The sequence below is a fragment of the Corylus avellana genome, chromosome 4 (assembly GCF_965113065.1).
Source record: "Corylus avellana chromosome 4, dhCorAvel1.hap1.2, whole genome shotgun sequence".
Classification (NCBI taxonomy): Eukaryota; Viridiplantae; Streptophyta; class Magnoliopsida; order Fagales; family Betulaceae; genus Corylus; species Corylus avellana.
In genome coordinates this window covers 19,824,658-19,847,112 of record NC_142493.1, presented here as the reverse complement: position 1 = coordinate 19,847,112, position 22,455 = coordinate 19,824,658, and the positions used below count along the sequence as shown (strand labels likewise).

At 37.2% G+C, this 22,455-nt stretch overlaps 2 protein-coding genes across 2 annotated transcripts; one reads left to right on the top strand and one right to left on the bottom strand.

Annotated features, from left to right (window-relative positions):
* Nucleotides 1-13,908: 13,908 nt before the first annotated feature.
* On the bottom strand, nucleotides 13,909-14,469 carry LOC132178181 (kirola-like). The gene is made up of 2 exons (XM_059590632.1): nucleotides 14,280-14,469; nucleotides 13,909-14,192 (listed from the first exon to the last, which is right to left on the bottom strand). The coding sequence occupies exons 1-2, from the start codon at nucleotides 14,467-14,469 to the stop codon at nucleotides 13,909-13,911; spliced, it is 474 nt and encodes a 157-aa protein (XP_059446615.1).
* Nucleotides 14,470-18,897: 4,428 nt separating this feature from the next.
* Nucleotides 18,898-19,848, top strand: LOC148586419 (uncharacterized). The gene is made up of 3 exons (XM_088515624.1): nucleotides 18,898-18,956; nucleotides 19,053-19,158; nucleotides 19,276-19,848. Exons 1-3 carry the CDS (start codon nucleotides 18,898-18,900, stop codon nucleotides 19,846-19,848), a joined length of 738 nt encoding a protein of 245 aa, XP_088371750.1.
* Nucleotides 19,849-22,455: the final 2,607 nt, after the last annotated feature.

Here is a 22,455-nt window from a genome sequence, read left to right as displayed (position 1 = left end):
AAAACAGGCTCGGTGTTAAAGTATACATATATTCTAACACTTGGAATAGTCATTTTCATACTCATGAGAGTGTGATTAATTATTGTTAGAATATAATCAGAATATATGTGCTATAAAAATGACTATTTCATTTCACCTTTTTCCATTCTTAATAAAATTTATTCTTTTTTTTCTAATGAAATAGTCATTCTACATATTAAACATAACCATAGCATATTAGAATTTCAGTTCGAAGGCCAAAATAGAATTCCCATATCTAGATAGTGGATACGGTATTCCAATTCATGATTTGTGAATCCGATCCTTCGAATGGTCCATACCGCTACTACCGCTTTCTCTATTGCGCTCATCGGAACAAATAAATGGTCCACTTCGTAAAGAAAAATGATATAAAACGACATTCAAGCAAAAGAAAAAAATAAAATAAAAGTGATATTGTCCCTTAGGTTTAGGCTTAAACTCTAACTTATCTGTACATGTGAAATATTTAATTGAAATATAAAAAGAATGACAGAGACAAATTTCAAACTTGATGTACACATTTGCTTTAATAATATATTAAATTTTTATTTATTCTAGAAGGTTGAATTGATAAAAACTAATTTATTTAATTATTTAGCTAATAATTTAATACACTCGTGTAGATTGGGCCAATTTAAGAAGGAAAAATACACTGAAAAAAAGGCCAATTTACGTACGGCGTGGATGCGGTACGTCAAAATCCTTTTTTTTTGGAAAGGGAACGGTACGTCAAAATCCTAGCCTAGTCCAAAAGCACAAATTAATAAAATTCCCATGTATTCATATAGTGGATGTTGTATCCCATGGTTAAAGAATCAGAACCTTGGAATGGTCCATCAATATGGCATTCTCTATCACCCTCACCCAAAATATATAAATAAAATGTTAGTTAAAAAAATTCATTTTTATTGGACCATTATTCTATTATATATAATGAGGCCACAGTATCAAATTGATCAGATTACTTAGAAGGCACACAGTAATTGGTTCACTTTTATTACTAAAGAGAAGAGATATAAAATGACACTCTTGAGCACTAAAAAAAAAATGTGGATGTTGAATGTTGTAATATGATCAGATAACTTTTTTCATCCAGATAGTCATTAGTCGAGATTGGTTGTATGTTACTGAGTAATGTTAGAAGTCATTTTTGTGTCCCTCTTGTATCATTTAAAAAATGTTGTGACTTCTAAAATCGTCATTGTCATTGTGATTGATTATTATTGAATTTTGATTTAATTATAATTTTAAAAGTCATCTCCTTTTAAGAGTTATACAAGAATAACTTCTAGAATTACTTATAAAAAATTAGCAAAAAAAACTACCTACAAGATAACATATAAAGGATAAAACAAATCCATATAAATCTAGAATTGTCCTGATAAGAGATCTTGGATAAGGAATCTTGTAGATGGACTTCATTTTCGACACAAAGTGCTCTGTCTTTGTAGATGGCATTTTTGTGAATTTCCTCATCTCTTGCATGTGGTGGAATTTTATAGGATTGTCAATTTTGACACGACTCGCAAACCTGATACAAAGTTACCAGATATGGGTTTACCTGAAACGAGTTTGGGTCATAAACAGGTTGAACCATTTATGACCCGTTTATTTTGTGTCTAGCGGGTCAAACCCGCGGGTCGACCCGACACGTTTATATATTTTTTTTGACCAAAAAAAAAAAAAAAGTGTATCTAAAACAGGTCGGTTAGGTGAAACGGGCCGTGTAAACCCGACAAGACTCATTACTTTATACGGGTTAAATGGGTCATGTCAACCCAACACGACCCATTATTTTAAACCTAAAACTATTACGATTTGTGAATGCCAATGATATTATCACATCACTTTCTAAGCTAAACGGGTTGTTCGGGTTAAACGTGTCGTGTTAACCCGACATGACCCATTACTTTATAAAGGTTAAACGGGTCGTGTCAACCCAACACGACCCATTATTTTAAAATAGTTAGGCGGGTCATGTCGGGTAACCCGTGAAATAGTCGTGTCATGTCCGGGTTTGGGGGGGTGACCCGTTTGCTAAATAGGTCGTGTCTTGGTTTACCATAAATGGGTTGCGGATCATTACGGGTAGTAAACGGGTCGACTCACCAACCCGTTTTGCTAGCCCTGGAATTTTGTTTAACTTGGACTCTAGGCTTACGTACACCATCTTTACTTGAAAAATAAAGTACATTAAACAGAAAAAAAAAAAATTTAAAAATTTAAAAATTTAAAAATTTTTTTTTAAAAAAAAACAAAAAACAAAAAAAACATGGCTGTAGATAAAATTCTTTGTACGATCAAGTATATATGTCTGAATGTAAAAGGGATGCGTCCCACATTGGAAGTATATATTAAGTATGAGTGGTTAATATATCATTGTTGGGCCCAACCCATAGAACTTTCATCACTGATTTTCTTCCTTCGATGAAAAGTCAACAAGGCTTTTGTAACGTCCTCTAACTCCAAGGACTCCTTCCCCCATGTCAGAGTTGTAACCAAATTCTCATACGTATGAGAAGTTGGGAGTGAATTCAATAACATCAACATCTTGTTTTCGTCTTCGAACTTCACATCAACCCTCTTCAAATTGCCGATTACCTAATTGAATATGTTGATGTATGTGTTGGCTTAGATTTGAGCCCCCTGCCATCTTCAAGCCATACAACCGCTGTTTTAGATAGAGTTTTTTCGTCAACAACTTTGACATATACCGGCTTCCAATTTCAATCAAACTGCTGTCGGTGATTCTTCGCCCATGACATAATACATCATGTTATCCCCTAGACAAAGCCGAATAGTGGCCACCGCTTTATCCTTAAGTTCCTTCCAATCTATGTCCTCCATACCATCAGGTTTCTTCCTATATAATGCCTTCACCATCTCTATTGCACAAACAAATCCTTGAAACATCGTTGCCATAACCTGAAATTATCGGTTCCACCAAATTCCATCACGTCGAATTTCGCAGAAGATGTGCCAATCGCCATCGTAGAACTTGGGCTCTGATAACAATTGTTGTTATTGTACACAACAATGATGAATAATAATATATAATCGAAAAAAGAGAGATTGTAAGGGGTGTTTAATGACAGTGCGGATTTATAGGGGATATTATGGAACAAATGAAGGAAGGTTGAAGATGATAATGGAGAAAAGCACAGTGCAATAACATTAAAGATAAGCTGCTTCGAGAGAGCTACTCTCCAGTCACTCAGGTAATACAAAATATTCCAAAATCCCATCTTCTACCCCTCTAGCCTAGCCCTTATATCCAGCATTCTGTTAGAATCCTTTCTAACAGAACTCCACCTATTCACACAAGCTGACAAACGGCAGCGTGAGGGAATATTACAAAACGCCACAACGTGAACATAAAACATAAATACAAAGCAAAACGACAAGGAAAATGAAATAAAGCATTTAAATGATAAGGGATGCCAGTTGTGCTGAGCAATCTTCTAAAGTCTTCCCCTTCCTCTTCACACAACGTGTCCTGCCATTGAGTGACTCACCACCGTAGCCCAGCCCCACCAATAGCACCCGTAACAAGTCTCCCTTCATCAAAGCACCTTGCCCATAAGATGCGGGTATTGATTTTGTAAATTCCAAAGATTCTCCCACGTGTCATCCTCTGACGGAGCACCCTTCTAATGAATCAAAGCTTCAGTAACAGCCCTGCCCTTCTTTTTTATCAAGCGCCGACCCAGGAGTAGTTTAGGCTCTGACTTCAATTCTCCTTGTGTATCAACATGAGGCAGTATTGGTAGTGGTGTGGAGTGTTTGATCAATTTTTTCTTAAGGCACGAAATATGGAAGGCGGGATGGATGCGTGCATCAGGGGATAAATCTAGTTTACATGCAACAGAACCAATCCTCTTCAGAATTTGAAATGGGCCAAAAAATCGAGGAGACAGCTTCAAATTTTTTTGCATAGCAATCGATTTCTGTCAATACGGCTGCAACCTAAGGTAAACCCAATCCTGTTCCTTGAATTCTCTCTCTGTCCTATTCTTATCCGCTTGGGTCTTCATACGGTTTTGGGCTTGCTGCAAGTGTTCCTTCAGAATAGTAATGATAGTGTTGCGATCTTTGAGCTCCACTACCATGTTTGCTGAGGTGCTAGGAACATAAGATGATAGGGAGGGCTGAGGATACCCATAGACAACCTCAAATGGGGTCAATCCTGTAGAGGAATGGTGATTGGTATTGTACCACCACTCTGCCATAGGAAGCCATGTGTTCTATTCCTCAGGTTTGGCTCCTACATAACACCTAAGATAAGTCTCTAAGCACTTATTTAGTGCTTCGGTTTGCCCATCAAACTGCGAGTTATAAGCAGAACAGAAAGCAAGGGATATACACTCAAGATGGAAGAGCTCTCTCCAAAAAGTACTAGTAAATGTAGGGTCTCGGTCAGAAACTATTGTCATAGGAATGCCGTGTAGCTTGAAGATGTGAGTCAAAAATATATGGGCCACCTTAGAAGCTTGTCAAGTGCAAAAATATTCATCTTTTAAGCCCTTAACTTACATGTGTTAATCCTTTAGTTTGGTTCATTTATGCCATTTTACTTTCATTTTGTATTTTCTTTGTTTTATAGATTTTTGGAAGAAAAGAAAGCATTTCCGAAAAAGTTCCAAGCTTAAAGGGCAAATTGAGAAGACCTAGAAGATATGGTTAAGCATCACCAATCATGGTTAAGTTTAATCAAATAAAAGAAATGATTAAATCGAAATTTCTCAAATTAGAGTCAAAATCGGATTGGATTCAAAATTGGATTCTGAACATGTCTCGGTATTTTGACCATAACTTTTAGTTCAAATATCCTCTTGAGGTGATTCAAGCAGCATTGGAGAGCTAACTCAAAACGATACAAATCATTGTGAAATATTATTTTCCTAATTCGGAGTTCCGCATTGCCAAAATCGCCCCGCAAGATAGGAACACAATTCTGGACTAATCCTATTCCGATTTGGACTTAGGTTTTATTTATCCTAGTTGGACTAGGACTTAAATCTTCAAATTTCCTAGGATTACTAGGGCTTCTCGGACTCTCCTAAGCTCTATAAATAGACCTCTAAGCCTCACAATTCAATAGACAATTTTAAGGAGACAACTTTGGGGGGAGGAATTGGAGGCTACTTCTAGGAGCGGTTTTCAGTTCTTTCTTTCCCTTTTCTTTTTAGTTTTATTTTCATTATGTGTAACTAACTCTGTAGGAGGGCTAGATTGAAGCCCTAATTATACTTATTTAATATTTTAATATTGGCGCCTTTATGATGATCATGTTGCGATATCTAACTTGATTAATATCTGTTTTCATGAATTCTTCATATATATGTGATTGGCCATTATATGCATGTGGTACGGACGAGTTAGTTAAATCAATTTGGATGACCGAGTCCTGGGTTCAACATAAGTAACAAAAGTAATCCACATCGGGTTCTGGGGTTAATCAACATGGGGAACCGGGAGTATGCACCCATGCCCTAAGCCACATGTGTTTGTCGATTTCTACAAAATATATGCTTTCCTAAAGAACAACTTAATATACGCACATGTTAAATCCTTTAGGAAAGAAGAGAGTTAGAGTATACACTCATGCCTAACTCATTGCTTAAGGAATTCAATAGCATAAGGAGTATATACCCATGCCATTAGGTTGACAAACATTAAATATACATAATATGATCAAAGCATTGGCATATTGACATATTATATAAATATAATTAGTGGTAGATATCAAAGCCATGCCTTTACCATTTTCATTTATCTTTTTATTTCTTTTTTCACAATATCAATTTAGTGACAAATTGATATTTTTAATTAATTTTAAATAAAATCAACAATCTTTGTGGGATCGACCTCTTACTTGCAGCACTTTACTATTGTTTGATCTTGTGCACATGCGAGTTAAAACGTACTGAATATTATCTATTAATTTAGGTAGTATTTGGCGCAACAAGTTTTTGGCGCCGTTGCCGGGGATTGTTTGATTTTGTTTGGAATTTCTTTTCCTTTAATTTATTTTTGTTTTAAATTTTTCTGTTTTTCTAGTTTTTTCCGTAGTTTCTATTTTGTCTCTGAAGGTGTGCTCGAGCGCCCAACCAGGGCAATCGAGCGCACTTCACAGTGCGATCGATCATACATCCAGAGAGCGGCACAGTTACTGCACTAATTATAGATCTGATTTTTTCTTTTATTTCATGCAGGGTCATTCGAGTCTGCATATTAGTAAGCTTTTATTTTTAATTTTGTTTTTATTTCCCTTTTAATTTTAACTTCTTTTTGTTATTTTATTTTATTTTTATATATGTGGGGAGGCGCTCTGACACCCCATGGACCTTGTTCTTTATGCCATGACCCTTATCACCATGTTAGAGAATGTCTTTCAATAAGACAAATTTCTAACAAAATTTTTGGGCATAAAAACACATCGTTCTCTAGACCGGGGAATAACCGCTATTTTGATTCCTGTAACCCAAGAAGGAGCCAACAGTCCAATCTCTTATGGCAAGCTCAAGCTCTCGGAATTCATACTCAACAATCTCATGGACTGTAACATTACTCATATCAACAATTCTATGATCATACATATTCCTCTCAATCAGCTCCACAACAGCAATGTCTGGCAGAATCACCTTCTTTTATAGATATGGTAAATACATTGATTAAGACTACACAGCAAGCATCTGAGGAAATGGAGACCTACTTCAAACCAAAAGGCAATAGTCTTAAAGAAGAAGAAGCATATCAAGAGGGGCCATCTCCCATATATGATCATTTGAATTCTTCTCCACATCAACAATATTAAGAAGAACCATGTCCTCCAAAAAGGTTTGCCTTAGAAGAAGCAATTGCTGCCTTAGAAAAACAGTATGCTGACTTTACATGTGGCATCTCATCTTAGCCACATGGAGGAAAGAGAGCAATCATTTGAATGGATGGAGGCCCACCTCAAGCAAAAATCAAATACATTTAAAGAAGAAGAAGAAGAGTGTCAAAGTGAGTTGGTGGCCAATCCTTATGAGCATTACATGGAGGAAGAATGCACCTACTATCATGCGCAAGCTATCACACTAAGGAGTGAAGAGGTGGTTGAAAATCAAGTGGAAGAGGGGAATGGGGAGCAAACCAAAGTTCTAGAGAAGCTACATCCGGGAAAAGGAAGAGAGCACTGAGACTTCTTCAACATCAGCTCCTATTCCCGAATTCCTAAGAATCCAAGTGAGAAGTCTATTGGGGCTATATGATGAGCAAATTGAGGACATCAAGATAGATGAATTCCCTAAGTATTATCCAGTTCATGATTCCCTCCCGGATGAGAAACTGTTGGAGAAAACTTGAAGTGGTTCTCCCCGATCTATAGACACTCAGAATCACCTTGCAGCAGAAAAGATTCATTCCCTTTGTTGCAAGAGAAGGAAAGATTGGTGCTTCAAGTTTAAAGTACCACCATCTGGTTGAAGACGTTAAACTTAGCGCTCATGAGAGGCACCCCATAGCATATCTTTTTTTTATTTTGTGTTTGTTTTATTTTACTTATATTTTGTTTTTGTTTTACTTTGTGTTTTATTTTACTTTAGTGTTTGAGTGTTTCAAGTCCCTGGTCATTTTTGTTACATTCTGTTACTGCGGTTGAACGCACCCTGAGTGCGATCGAGCACAATAACCAAATTTTGGCTGTTTTACATTCTGTCAATACGATCGAGCTCACCATGCATGCATTCGAGCGCACATCACCCACACACGCACACCATTGCGCGAGTGTGATCGAGCGCACAATGCGTGCGATCGAGCGCACTCAGGCAAAAGGCCACGTGACCTATTTTAGGTCACTGTTTCCCACTTTCACCTCATATCCTCCCCTACGCTGTACAGACTTCACCCCCCCCATCACCTGCACCCCATCGTTTATCTTTTTATTTTGTTTTGATTAGTGTGTTTTGAGTTACTCTTTTTATTTATCTTTAGTTTTGTTTCTTTTTACTTGTTTTTGTGCTTTCTTATTTTGCAGGGACAAGTGTGCTTCAGTCCAAGTTTGGGGGTGTGCTATGAGTCATGCTATTCCAGACAGTTTCGTCCATAACCCGGGTAAATTCTTTCCATGTTATAGACACATTGGGGACAATGTGTAATTTAAGTTTGGGGGTATGGAAGGCACCTTACACACACTTTGTCCTAGCTTTAATTTATTGCTTATGAAAAAAGGAAAAAAAAAATTCCCATTTTTATTTCATTTTTAATTTTTGTTGTTTGTGAAGAGAAAAAAAGAAAAAATATATATATATATGCATGTTCATGCTTGTCTTAAAATTTTGGTTGATCTTAAAAATTGTGATTTGATTTCATTGGTGAGCTTAAAATTTTGAACACATGATCTGATAATTGAATTTTTTAGTTTGGTTACTTGCTTAGGACAGTTGAAAATTCACATGTTTGATCGGATCTTACAGAAGCACATTAACACATAATTTGCAGGGTATGACATGAAGTCTGATGTGTATGTTTCTATGTCTTGGGTGAAATTGGATGATTTATTAGATGGATACTTTGGCATATACATATGTGATAAAAAAAATAAAAAATAAAAAATCATTGATAAGCTTTTCACTAAGTAACTGGACCTCTTGCCTCAAAGCATTGAGTGTTCACGTCAAAAGGTGAAAAATTTTGATTTGATTAATGTCATGGTTAGTTTGGTTTTGTAGCCTATTTGACTCGAGTTAGTAGGTCCTTAGGAGTGTTTTACACCTAATGCCCTAAAACCACTTGGTTTGGGAGTCATTGACTTAACACTCGCTACATGGGTCAATTAGAAAGCTTAAGGGAACCAAACATTGTACAACCAGACGAAAAAAAAAAAAATGCCATTGTTGTTCATTCTAATAGGGATTTCAGCTAACTTTGAGATGTGGAAACATTGCACATTGGAAATACTTGGAAGCCTCATAATTTTGTGTTAGTTCACTTTACACTGTTTTCAAACTTGTGATGTTTTAGCATGTCCTTTGTAAATAATTGAACTTTAAGATTCCAATTCATTGTGAAGATGGAGTTTATCATTTTAAGCTTGCTAATGAATGAAAATCATGATCTTAAAGTGATACTTTAATTTTTGGAATAACATGAACTATGCATGATGTTTGTAGGTAACATTTCTGAAAAACCCTCACGTGACTCCACTCGTCCTTTATGGAATTCCTAGCAGTTTAAAAGGCTTGTTGCATACGCTAAATGCAATCGTACATCCCACAAAAAATGGATTTATCTTTTTGTTTTCAGTTTTTCATTTAATTTTTAGTTTTGTATTGCTAAGGGATTAGCAATATGTAAGTTTGGGGTGTGTTAAGTGCTAAAATATTCATATTTTAAGCCCTTAACTTATATGTGTTAATCCTTTAGTTTGGTTAATTTATGCCATTTTACTTCCTTTTTGTATTTTCTTTATTTTATAGGTTTTTGGAAGAAAAGAAAGCGTTTCCGGAAAGTTCCAAGCTTAAAGGGAAAATTGGGAAGACCTAGAAGATATGGTTAAGCTTCACCAATCATGGTTAAGTTTAATCAAATAAAGGAAATGATTAAATCGGAATTTATCAAATTGGAGTCAAAATCGAATTGGATTCAAAATTGGATTCTGCACATGTCTCGGTATTTTGACCATAACTTTCAGCTCAAATATCCAATTGAGGTGATTCAAGTGGCATTCGAAAGCTAACTCAAAATGATACAAATCATTGTGAACTAGCATTTTCGTAATTCGGAGCGCCGCAATGCCAAAATCTCCCCGCAAGATAGAAACACAATTCTGGATGAATCCTATATATTCCGATTTGGACTTAGGTTTTCTTTATCCTAGTTGGACTATGACTTAAATCTCCGAATTTTCTAGGATTAATAGGGCTTCTAGGACTCTCCTAAGCCCTATAAATAGACACCTAAGCCTCACAATTCAATAGACAATTTCAAGGAGACAACTTTGGGGGAGGAATTGGAGGCTACTTCTAGGAGCGGTTTTCGGTTCTTTCTTTCCATTTTCCTTTTAGTTTTATTTTCATTATGTGTAACTAACTCTTTAGGAGGACTAGATTGAAGCCCTAATTATACTTATTTAATATTTCAATATTGGCGCATTTGTGATGATCATGTTGTGATATTTAACTTGATTAATTCCTGTTTTCATGAATTCTTCATATGTATGTGACTGATCATTATATGCATGTGGTACGGTTAGTTAAATCAATTTGGATGACCAAGTCTTGGGTTTAACATAAGTAACAAAAGTAATCCACATCGGATTCTTGGGTTAATCAACATGGGGAACCGGGAGTATACACCTATGCTCTAGGCCTCATGTGTTTGTCGATTTTCACAGAATATATGCTTTCCTAAAGAACAACTTAGTATACACCCATGCTAAATCCTTTAGGAAAGAAAGGGTTAGAGTATACATCCATGCCTAACTTGTTGCTTAGGGAATTCAATAGCTTAAGGAGTATACATCCATGCCCTTAGGTTGACAAACATTAGATATACAAAACATAATCAAAACATTGACATATTGACATATTATCTAAATATAATTAGTGGTGGATATCAAAACCCTGCCTTTACCTTTTTCATTTATCTTTTTATTTCCTTTTTCACAATATCAATTCAGTGACAAGTTGATATTTTTAATTAATTCTAAATAAAATCAACAATCTCCGTGGGATTGACTTCATACTTGCTGCACTATACTATTGTTTGATTTTGTGCACTTGCGAGTTAAAATGTACTAAATATTATCTATTAATTTAGGTAGTATTTGGCACAACAAAGCTATGTAAGGGTGGGAGAGAGATTGAAAATGGCCATATTTTGTAAACCTATCCACAAATACTAGGATTACATTTCACCCATGAGAGGGTGGCAACCACTCTATGAAATCCATCGAGATATCCAACCAACCTCTAGATGGAATGAGGAGTGGCTAAAGTAGCCCAGCAGGATGAATTGTCTCATGTTTGTTGACTTGGCATACCTCACATTCTTTTACTACCTTCTTGATGTCCTTCCGTATACCTTTCCAATAAAAATCCATCTTGGCTCTTTGAACAGCTTTGCGGTAACCGGAACGGCCAGCCGTGGGATTAGAGTGAATGTAGTTGAGGAGTTGTAGTTGGAATGGAGAACCTTCAACAATCCACAACCTCCTCTTCTTCAAAATCAGCCCTTGTTGTAGGGAGTTGCCTTTAGGTGCAGAGTTGCCTTGTTGTAAGGCAATGAATAAGGCCTTTGTCTCATGATCCTGCGAATAAGATTCCTTCAATTCAGCAACCCAAGATGGAGTTGGAAAGGAGATGAGGGAAATGAATAATTCCCCCTCTTTGCTTGTCTCTTCAAAGCCACCCGGTTCTCTTTCCCCTTCTTATACTCTATTGCAAAGTATAAGAAGGGGAAACCTTAAAAAATGGTGACCATCATCCATAGTTAAACCCATAGGGTGTAAACCCTTGAACATCGTGAGGTTAGAACCTTGACCAAATTGCATTGTCATGCGAAAGAAATCCCACAAAAGATAGAGTTTAGGGGCCTTACATTTGTGAGTGTGACTCCACTTTTCTTCGCAATTGTAACATAAGCCCTTCTCTTTTTTTTTTTGCACATTTGAGCTGGTGAAATTTTCTGAACAGGTACCAGAGTTGAAGCTTTGGATGTAGAGGAGTATTGAGACATCTGAGACCCCCCATGTTGGCTAGAAGAAGCTCTAGGCGGTCCCCATTGTTGCCGACTATAGGAAAAGGAAGACCTTGAGGTTTAAAGGTTCTGCGGGAGCTAGAGAGATACTCCTTTTGCAACTTAGCCAACCCAAAGGCTGCTACTAGAGTGCGAGGAGCCAACATCCTCAAGGGAAGACGAACCTCATCTTTAAGACCACTGAGAAAGCAACTTAGTTTATATGCATCAGAGATTCCACAGAGGCGATTAGAGAGACTCAAACTGGACTGTATATTCTGCCACTGTAGAGGTCTGTCGAAGCTTGACCATGGACTCCATGGGATCGTCATATGTGGGACCAAATCGAGTGAGTAGAGCATGAAGAAAAATATCCCAAGTAGGGAACTGACCTGTTTCATCTGAGTCCTGGAACCAAACCAGTGCCTCACCTTCCATGTGAAAAGAGGGGATTCGAAGGCGTTGGTACAGAGGAGTTTGGTAGTAGTCAAAAAATTGGTTAACCTTATAAGACTAGCTCGTGGGATCTTCACCATTAAAGCGAGGAAAATCAAGGCAAATACCCCTAGTACGAATTTGTCTGTCCCCTCTAAAATTATTGTTATCTTCATCCTCTTGGAACCATCTCTCATCTCTGTCTTCCCTACGATCATTGTCATGGCAATGCCTCTCTTGTCGTGCATCTCTGCAGGGTGGTTCATGTCCGTGGAGGAAAGGAGGACGATGACCTTGATCTCGTCCGTCTGGTGGGGGCTCAAGGGGTTGATTAGTCTAGTTTGCCAATACAGTACGAATCATCTTAGTGATCTCATTAAGTTTCTCATCCATGTTGTCATTGACAACCAGCTGCTGAGTCTAGCTATCTTGGCATTCCTTCACCAAGTCTGATATTTGAGTTAAATGAGTGCCGTCAGCCATGGAGAAGAGAGAAATAAAACAAAAAAAAAAAAAGAAAAAAAGAATTGGTGGTATGGAAGCAAATGAGGGGACGAATGTAGGAGAATGCAGCTATATTTTACTATTCAATGATTTATGGTTACAACATAACATATTTATAGGAAAATCCTAATTGTAAGTATTTTGAAAAACCCCAAAATACTCCCACAACTTATATGTCCCCAGTCGCGCATAAACTTAATTACACCCAATGAATCAGTAGTTTCAGTATTACTCTCTATGTTTGAGAGAATATGAGCCATTTCTTCCAATATATTGAAAGAGTTATGATTTGTTGAACATTTGTTGTCTAATCTGGAAACAGAAATCTTGCACACCGTTTTGGGTTGTAAAAATTGGTTTTGTGTAATAATCAAAATTTTATATCAGTTTGATTATTGAATATGTTGTATACATGACACAACGTATTGGAGACACAAAAGAAAAGATTTTACAAGTTAATTTTATGAAATTTAGCTATTTTTGAAATTGAGTTTCAAGTTTATGACTACTAAAGAGCATGAAATTGTGCAAAGTTTTTTTGAGAACTTTTTGGTTAGCAATAAATGATTTTTATTCTGTTAAAATCATTTGATTGCATGTGGGTTAATATTGTGATGATTGAAAAATCATACAAAGGTGGTATCGTGGTTGAAAAACTAAAATATCACATAAAGGTTAGTTACGTGTTTGGCAAATAATTAAGGCAATTTGACATAGTAATCCTAGATTTAATTCATGAATTAATATTGCCTGGGTAAGCATGATCCATGGTGAGTTTTCTTGATGAAGTTGGTATGAAAAACTACCAAGTTTTAATGGAAAAGTTATCAACAACTTCAAAGATTGAAATTTGATCTATTACACATCAAAAGAATATGGATATGGTTAAGGTTCATAATTTGATTAGGAAATATTGTTTCTTTGAAACAAAGGAGGCAAGTTTTTAAGTTTTGAATGAATTGCAACCGTTACAAAACCCATAAGTTTTTCAAAATATCAAGTGAGATATTCATAATATGGAATTCTCGTTTGTAGAGATCCCGGTAGTGTAATTGGAAATACCAAAGGAAACAAAAGACACACACTTTGTTTATTTTTGAGTTGAGAACTTTTATTTAATACACGGTCCTCATACTATATATTATCCATCAGAGGAAACACAAAGCTTCTCATCTTTTATTTCACTACTAGTAGTAGCAGTCGTACAGGAGGACATGTCCCTTCGTATTATGGATTGCGCAGAAGGTATTCCTCGACAGCATTCATCACACTGATATAGAAGTCCAAGTACTCAGTAGGTTTTTCCCTTGAATGTGGATTTGGCTCATATTCGATAGTCAACTTCACCCAGCAGCCATGATCCAGAGAGTGGATTGGATTTGTGGTAACCTTGAAAGTGGTTTTTAAAAAAATGTAGTGTTTTTTAATCTCTCCATCTATTACGATGTAAGTGTAGGACTTATTGTCGTCATCTGCTGATTCGGCCATCACATCCACCTCAGGCAATTTTCCTGTCATAGTTTTGAACAAGCTCGATCATTTTGGTATTAGGGTGATAAAAAGTTTTCTTCGTGAGTGTTCATAATATGTGCAATTACCTGCTACAACAATAGTCCATTGCTTTGTTGAGTCCTTCGACTCCCAGTCACCCTTGACTACTTTTATATCTTTCACCAAGTCTGGGCAGATCTGGGGCAAGAGGTTTGCTTTTTTCCGGAAGATTTCGTAGAACTTCTCACCAGAGCATTTGCGACCTCTTTGGTCTTCCAACTTATGAATTTGAGCCATTGCTGAGAAACCAAGTAGCTAGCAAGAGTAGGAGAGATGTTTGAAAAAGAATAACATCCCTTAGCCATTTATAGAGTGAAGAAAAATCTTTTGTGAAACATGATTAGGAAGATTGATGTGATAATTTTAGGTTTTTCCTTAATTAGATACCGTCTATATAATCAACAAGTATGTTTGGTATATGAAATGACTATTTTATTATAAAAAATGAAAAACTTTTATTATTATTATTATTTTTTTGACATGTCCGCACAAGAGGGAGGTGGAGATTCGAACTAGTGACTTTCACTTTATTAAGCATTGTCTTAACTGATTGAGTTACATCTTGGGCACTGAATAACCTTTATTAAGAATGAATTGGAAGAAGGTAAAAATAAAATAGACTTAATTGGTATTAAAAAGTATATATATATATATATATATATATATATATATATTCTAACACTTAGAATAACCATTTTTATGCCAATCAGGGTATGATGATGTGCTATAAAAATAGATATTTTATTCTACTTTCTTCTATTCTCAATAAAATTATTATTATTATTATTTTGATGAAATAGTCGTCCTGCATGCTAAACGTAGCCATAGTATATATATCAGAAGTTCAGTTCAAAGGCAAAAATAGAATACCCATATCTTGATGGTGGATATGGTATTCTAATCATGATTGGTGAATCTGATCCTTCGAATGGTCCACACAACCACTACGGCATTCTTTATTGCGCTCATTGGAACAAACAAATGATCCACTTTGTAAAGAGAAAAGATATAAAATGACATTCAAGCAAAGAAAAAAAAAAAAGGTGATATTGTCCCTCACATTATGGCTTAAACTCCAACTTATTCATGTAAATTATTTAATTGAAATATAATTAAGGAGAATGACAAAGACAAGTTTTGAACATTACCTACACCTTTGCTTTGATACTATATTGAATTTTTATTTATTCTAAAAGGTTAAATTGATAAGAAATAATAAAAAATAAAAAATAATTTATTTAATTATTTAGCTAATAATTTAATACCTTGTGTTGCTAGATTGGGCGAGTTTAAGAAGGAAAAGTACACTAAACAAGGCCAATTTACGTACGGTGTGGATGTGGTACATCAAAAATCGATCCTGCCTAGTCCAAAAGCACAAACTAATAAAATTCCCATTTATTCATAGAGTGGATGTTGTATCCCATAGTTAAAGAATCAGATCCTTGGAATGGTCCATCAATATGCCATTCTCTATCACCCTCACCCAAAATAAATAAATAAATAAAAGGTGGAAAATTCACATTAGACTTCTGAACTATCACGTGATTTGACATATCCTCCCTGAACTTTGAAACCTCTCAATTTGGATCCCTAAACTTTCAATTGCAATCAATTTAAATCTGTCCATCAATTTTTGCCGTTAAAACTCCTAAAATCACAAAATTACCCTTCGATTTTCTTTTTATTAAGAAAAAATGAAAAAAAAAAAAAAGTGTTGAAAAAAAAAAGGTCATAAGGTGGCCAAACCGTGGGTCACTTTATGATTTTTTTGTTTTATATATAATATATTTTTAAAAATTTTTAATTTGAAATTAAGTGTAAATTTGAAATTTTATTAAAAAAAAAAAAGCCAGGGATATAAACTTCATTGTATCACTTTTAACGTTTAAAAATTGACGGAGGGGTTCAAATTGATTGCAATTGAAAGTTCAGGAGTCCAAATTGAAAGGTTTCAAAGTTCAGGGTATGTCAAATTATGTAGTAGTTCAGGAGTTTAAAGTGCAGTTTTTCTTAAATAAAATGCTAATTAAAAAAATACATTTTTATTGGACCATTATTCTGTTATATATAATGAGGCCACAGTGTCAATTTGATCAGATTACTCAAAAGGCACACAGTAATTGGTTCCCTTTTATTACTAAAGAGAATAGATATAAAATGACACTCTTGAGTCTTGAGCATTAAAAATTAAAAAAGTGGATGTTGAATGTTGTAATACAATCGTATAGTTTTTTTCTTTCAAATAGTCGTCAGCCAAGATAGGTTATACGTTACTGAGCAATGTTAGAAGTTACTCTTTTTTTTTTTTTTTAATGTCACTCAAAGGATGGTGTACCTTCTAAAATTGACATTAGCCATGTGATTAATTATTATTGAATTTTGATCAAGTAGTCGGTTTTAAAGCCACCTCATTTTAAGAGTGACATAATAGTGACTTTTAAAATTACTAGTGAAAAATTAGGAAAAAAAAAAAAAAAAAACTACGTAGAAGATAACATATCAAGGATAAAACAAATCCATAGAAATCTAGAATTGCCCTGATAAGAGATATTGGAGAATAAAAGGTCATTCTTGCAGCTGGACTTGGAGTTTGGTGATAGTCTGATAGACTTGGATTAGGAATCTTGTAGATGAACTTCATTTTCGACACAAAGTGCTCTCTCTTTGCAGATGGCATTTTCGTGAATTTGCTCCTCTCAGCAGACTCTGCTTGCGTGTGCTGGAATTTTGCATAACATGGACTCTAGGCTTACACCATGCATCTTTACTTGAAAAATAAAAGACATTAAACATAAAAATAACATGGCCGCAGATAAAATTCTTTGTACAGTTGAGAGTATATATATATATATATAACCCAAACTCATAGGTTTAAGCTTTTGGTTTGTATGGTGTCTCAACATGCTATATTATGGTCTCACTAAAAGACTCTCCATGATATCAATTTCCCTAACAAGTGGTATCAGAGCCGATGGTGGTGTGCGGTTATGGTGGAGTGGCGCATGCACAGACAAAAGTTCCCTATAGTACGGTTAAAAAGATGCAAGGTGTGAGCATATATGGATGAGCATCCTTGGAATGAAGGGCAAAGATTCATGACATGAGTTTGACAATGGCTCATGGAGTATGAACATGTGCAAGCTCCAAGCATTGAACGGGGTCCCTAAAGAAGAGCAAAAAGGTTCATGGCACACAGCATAACACAAGAGTCCATAATGTAGTAGGGACAAAGGTGTGTGGCGTGAACAAAAACTCACGTTGCCCACAAGTGATCTTGGAGAGGGCCAATAAAATTGATAAAAATGCTTCCGTTTGAGGGGGGAGTATAGCAATGTTGTGATCGACTCACACATAAGGGGGAGATTGTTGAGTATATATGTGTGAGTGTAAAAAAGATGAGTCCCACATTGGAAATATATATTAAGTCTAAGTAGTTAATATAAACATGGCCATAAATGGTGTTATATGGGGCACAGGCGATACTTGCCCATGGATCATCCGTGGAGGTGGAACAAAGGAACATTTGACGGCAACGTAGAGCTAGAATGTGCCCCTGATGTGCCAAGTGAAGATGAAGTCATAAGCCAATTAGAAGGGATGGTGTTTGGGGATGAGAACGCTGGTCAGGCAAGGCAGGCTGAGGAAGAAAAAGGAAAGAAGTAGAAGACGAATACTTCTAATGTAGAGTGGAAGAAGAAAAGTATTTTCTTTAGGTTGCCGTATTGGAAAGATAATTTATTGCGGCATAATCTTGATGTTATGCACATAGAGAAAAACGTGATGGACAACATACTTGGTACAATACTGGACATTCCAGGGAAAACAAATGACAACCTCGGCACCCGCTTAGATTTGCAAGAAATGGGTTTGAGATGTACACTTCATCTATTTGTGGACCCACAGGATGGTAAGACCTATATTCAACAAGCTACCCACACGATGTCCAAGGATGATAAAACACATTTTTTGAAAGTGCTACGAAATGTAAGGGTGCCCGACGGATATGCCTCGAACATTTCTCGTTGTATACGACTTAAGGACCGTATGATATCGGGGTTAAAGAGTCATGATAGTCATGTACTGATACAGCAGCTTCTACCTATTGCATTGCGTGGATCACTTCCAAACAACGTGGTTAGACCTCTTGTTGAGATGTCCACATTCTTCAGGTGCCTATGTTCAACAACATTGGCCGAACAGGATATTGACCGACTACAGTGTGACGTCTGTATGACGTTGTGCAAGATGAAACAGGTTTTTCCCCCCAGCTTTTTTACGAGTATGGTTCATGTGGTCGTGCATCTTATCCGTGAATGCCGACTCGGTGGACTAGTACAGTATAGATAGATGTATCCGGCAGAAAGGTAAAATGTGTTCACGGATATTCTTGCATTTTTTGGTTTCAGGTGCCAATACATGACAAGTACTAACTAAACTGAAAATATGTATTGGTTCATATTTAGGAGCCTTGGAGTATTCAAATCTAATGTGCGCAACAAAGCAGCTCCTGATGGCTGCATTGCGGAGGGCTACATAGCAACTGAGTTGGTGACGTTTTGTTCGAGATATTTAGAGAACACGCCAACCTTTCACAATAGGATACAAAGAAATCCGGATGGTTCAAAGGGAAATGGAACACGAGTCTGCCTCGACCGAATCACAATGACACAAATACACCGGTATATTATGTTCAACTTGGACGAGTTTCATCAATTGCGGACGTAAGTCGAGATCTTTTGCCCGCACCTTGCATGCTCAATGAACTTGTGACAATATTGCTCATATTGAATTATAATTAACATAATTTCAAATTGTAGGATGCACATGGATACGCTTAGGCGATCATGCAATAGGGGACGAACAACAGAGGTTCAGTTGGAAACCCAACATTATGACTTCTTCTGCGAGTGGTACCGTGACTACATAAGAATGATGTGATGTTTACTTAAAGCAATTGTCTAAGTTATTTGCGTGTTATGTTTTTTAAAATCAACTAAAGTTCGTAACCGTGTGTTTCCATTGTACGTAATATATTCACAGGTCGATCGATTGGACGAGCGATCCAGGAAGGAACTTGGTGACAAATTGGTAATGCATTGTAGAGGGCTGAGGGAGGCAGCAGTCAGATACAATAGATATGTGGTTAACGGCAAGCTATTTCGCACTATTGCATCTGATGCCGGAAAGATGACTCAGAACAGTGGGGTGTGTGTGCCGACTCTTGATGGCGACACGTATTACGAGAAGTTAACGGAAATACTTGAGGTTGAGTATTACGACAAAACTAAGTACGTAATGTTTACGTGTGATTGGGCAGACAACACCAAGGACAAGGGGTACAAGGTGGATGAGTATGGTATAGTACTTGTCAACTTCAAAAACCTTTTCCACACGGGAGAACTGGTTTCTGATGAGCCGTATGTGCTAACATCACAAGTTGACAAGGTATTTTACGTACAAGATGATAGGTGCCCAGATTGGGCTTGCGCAGTAAGGACCAAACCTAGAAACATATACGACATTGGTCAGGGTGAAGGACATCAAGATTCCTGTGCCAATTACCACGAGTGTGAGCCTCTCATATTGCCCAGAAATTTTGATCACGATCTGTAAGATCATATCGAATACGTCGGACACGACTTAGATCCAACCGAAGCGTATGTATATATATTAATATAATTAATTTTATATTTATGTTTAGATTGGTAGTTGTTCACTACATACACATTATATCAATACACTTAATTAAGCTGTGCATTTGCTAAAATCTGATATATATCTCATGTACCATTATGAGTCATGCATACTTAAGGTAGTGAATATTTCATACATTGTATACGAAATTAATTAGGTTTGTGGTGTTTTTTCATAGGGTACCATGAGTACTAGGAGGAAGAAAAGAGCACACAGGGGCTCGTCTGTAGTGCGGCAGTCTATGTCGCCTGGGTCTCCGGCAGGCCAACTTGATGACAGCGAGCAACAAGACGTTGCTCAGCTTCTAGGAATGCAGGAAGGATATCGACCAGTCCTTCCAGGTACTATGGGAGGGGAGACCCCTGTCCATGCTCTATACAGTCGGGCAGGCATGGGCCAAATGGGGTATCGGATTGGTTTGTACCGGGACAGAGAGTTACGACAGTGTTCTGAGGGCGATGTCGAGCGGCTAGACACCCAGCATAGCGCAGGTACGCCCGCCTGTTTTTTTTAAGATTTATAAGTTTGAAAATTTCTAACTATATTGGTGCAATATTAATTATATTTAACTACAACTACAACTTCATAGAATTCTAAACATTCTAAAAAAATACAAAGCAAGTATGGAGGACAGTGAGACACAAGCCCAGGAAGACATGGTTGGTGGGGCACAGGCCACGGATGACCCGCAGCCCATCGACCCTGCTCCCGACGACCGGTTAGGCCCTCGGCAGGTCCGGACCATAAGTAAGTGTATAGAGCATATATTAGGTTTTAATTTACTTGTTAGCTAATATTGAATTCGAAAGAACTTACCTTTCTAATTTTTAATTTGTTAGGTACCGATTCTAAAGGAAACACCATTATTGAGGTGTTTACCATTCTAGACTCGCACAGGCGGCCGAGAGTCCCCCCCGGCAAACGGAGCAACTGGAGTACAATGCATCATTCCAGCCCATTGGATTTAGCGCCGTGAGGTTTAGGTGGATGACCGGGGACATAGTAAGGAGCGAAAATTTTGTTCGAATACCAGACGATTGGTCGAAGGTACCGGACCGTACGAGGATGATATTTGGGACGCCTTGATGGTATGTTTTTTAATAACATGTCAAACACTCGTAATGTATATATGTATATAAACGCTCTAAGTTGCAAATATATATGTGTGTTTATATCTATATGCATATACACATATTTTAAGTTTTTTAAATTTATCAATGTTGATCTTGTGCAGGCATACTTTTTCGTCCCGCCCGAGTACAACTTAGAAGCCATCAAGGATGAAGCATTTCGGGATATGGGCTCCAAGCTGCGGACTTGGAGGCACGATCTTAAAAAAATTTGTGCCATTACCGAGGAAGATACTCCGGACACTATACGGGCAACACTGGGGGGACAGACGCTGGGAGAGTACAATGCCATCGACTTGGATATATTATTGGAGAGATGGTGTACCCAGAAGAATAGGGTAGCTCATGAGTTAAACTATTTGTGTTGTGTAGTGTCATTAATTGTAATTGTGTTAGTATTAACATATTAAAAGTGTTAACTGTGTAGGAGTATGCGGCGAAAATAAAGAGATTGCGAGCATTAAATGATTCACCACATTGCACCGGATCAAAGAGTTATGCCAGGTTGACATATGAGGAGGTAAGTGTGTAATTTATCCTATACTTATAGATGTGAACGTACATGTCATCATTTGATATATTAATATGGTATATGTATGTCCTATTTTCTCTGCAGGCCAAACGTTTGGGCCATCAACCTACTCGTGCACAAAATTATGTCCGTTCACACACGAAGAAGAACGGTTCATATCCGAATGATATTGTGAAGGAGAGATGTGTATGCTACTCACCTTTCGTATATTGTTTTGCTTGTATATTTGATAAATTATTTCCGATTAACAGTTGTGCGCCCCACTGACTCAATAATTAATGTGACAAACAGGAACGGATGAAGGAGCTTATACCCACCGACCCTGCAGCATCGTCTAGCATCACAGAGGGAACGGTAAGGTGGGCGCCAAACGACGCATTTGCCTAGGCAATTGGAAATAAGCCTGAGTATGCCGGTAGGGTTCGGATGGCTGGACCAAATATTCTGCCTGTGCGGGGGACCATACGCTCATACTATACACCGTCACAAGCACGGTCAGAAAACGTCAGGCACTCCACGATATCACAAGACACACTTGATAGAGAGCTTGAGGCGGAGAGGGTGAAGCACAAGGAAGAGATAGATGCGTTGTTGGCCAAGAACAATGCGCGGGTAGCTCAGCAAGTGGCGGAGCAGATGGCTGAGAACAATGCACGGGTAGCTCGATAGGTAGCTGAACAGGAGGCTGAACGTCAGGCAAGGTTTGATGCCCGTTTCCGCCAACTCGAGGAACTGATGCGGTTTCACACCCCACTAGACAACGCTTCCCCACCCGTTGCGATGGTGCGATCGTCGGTCGATAGTGGATCAGGTAATGACCTTTGTTAATAGTCAATTTAGTTTTAGAACTGTCCATATTTATAT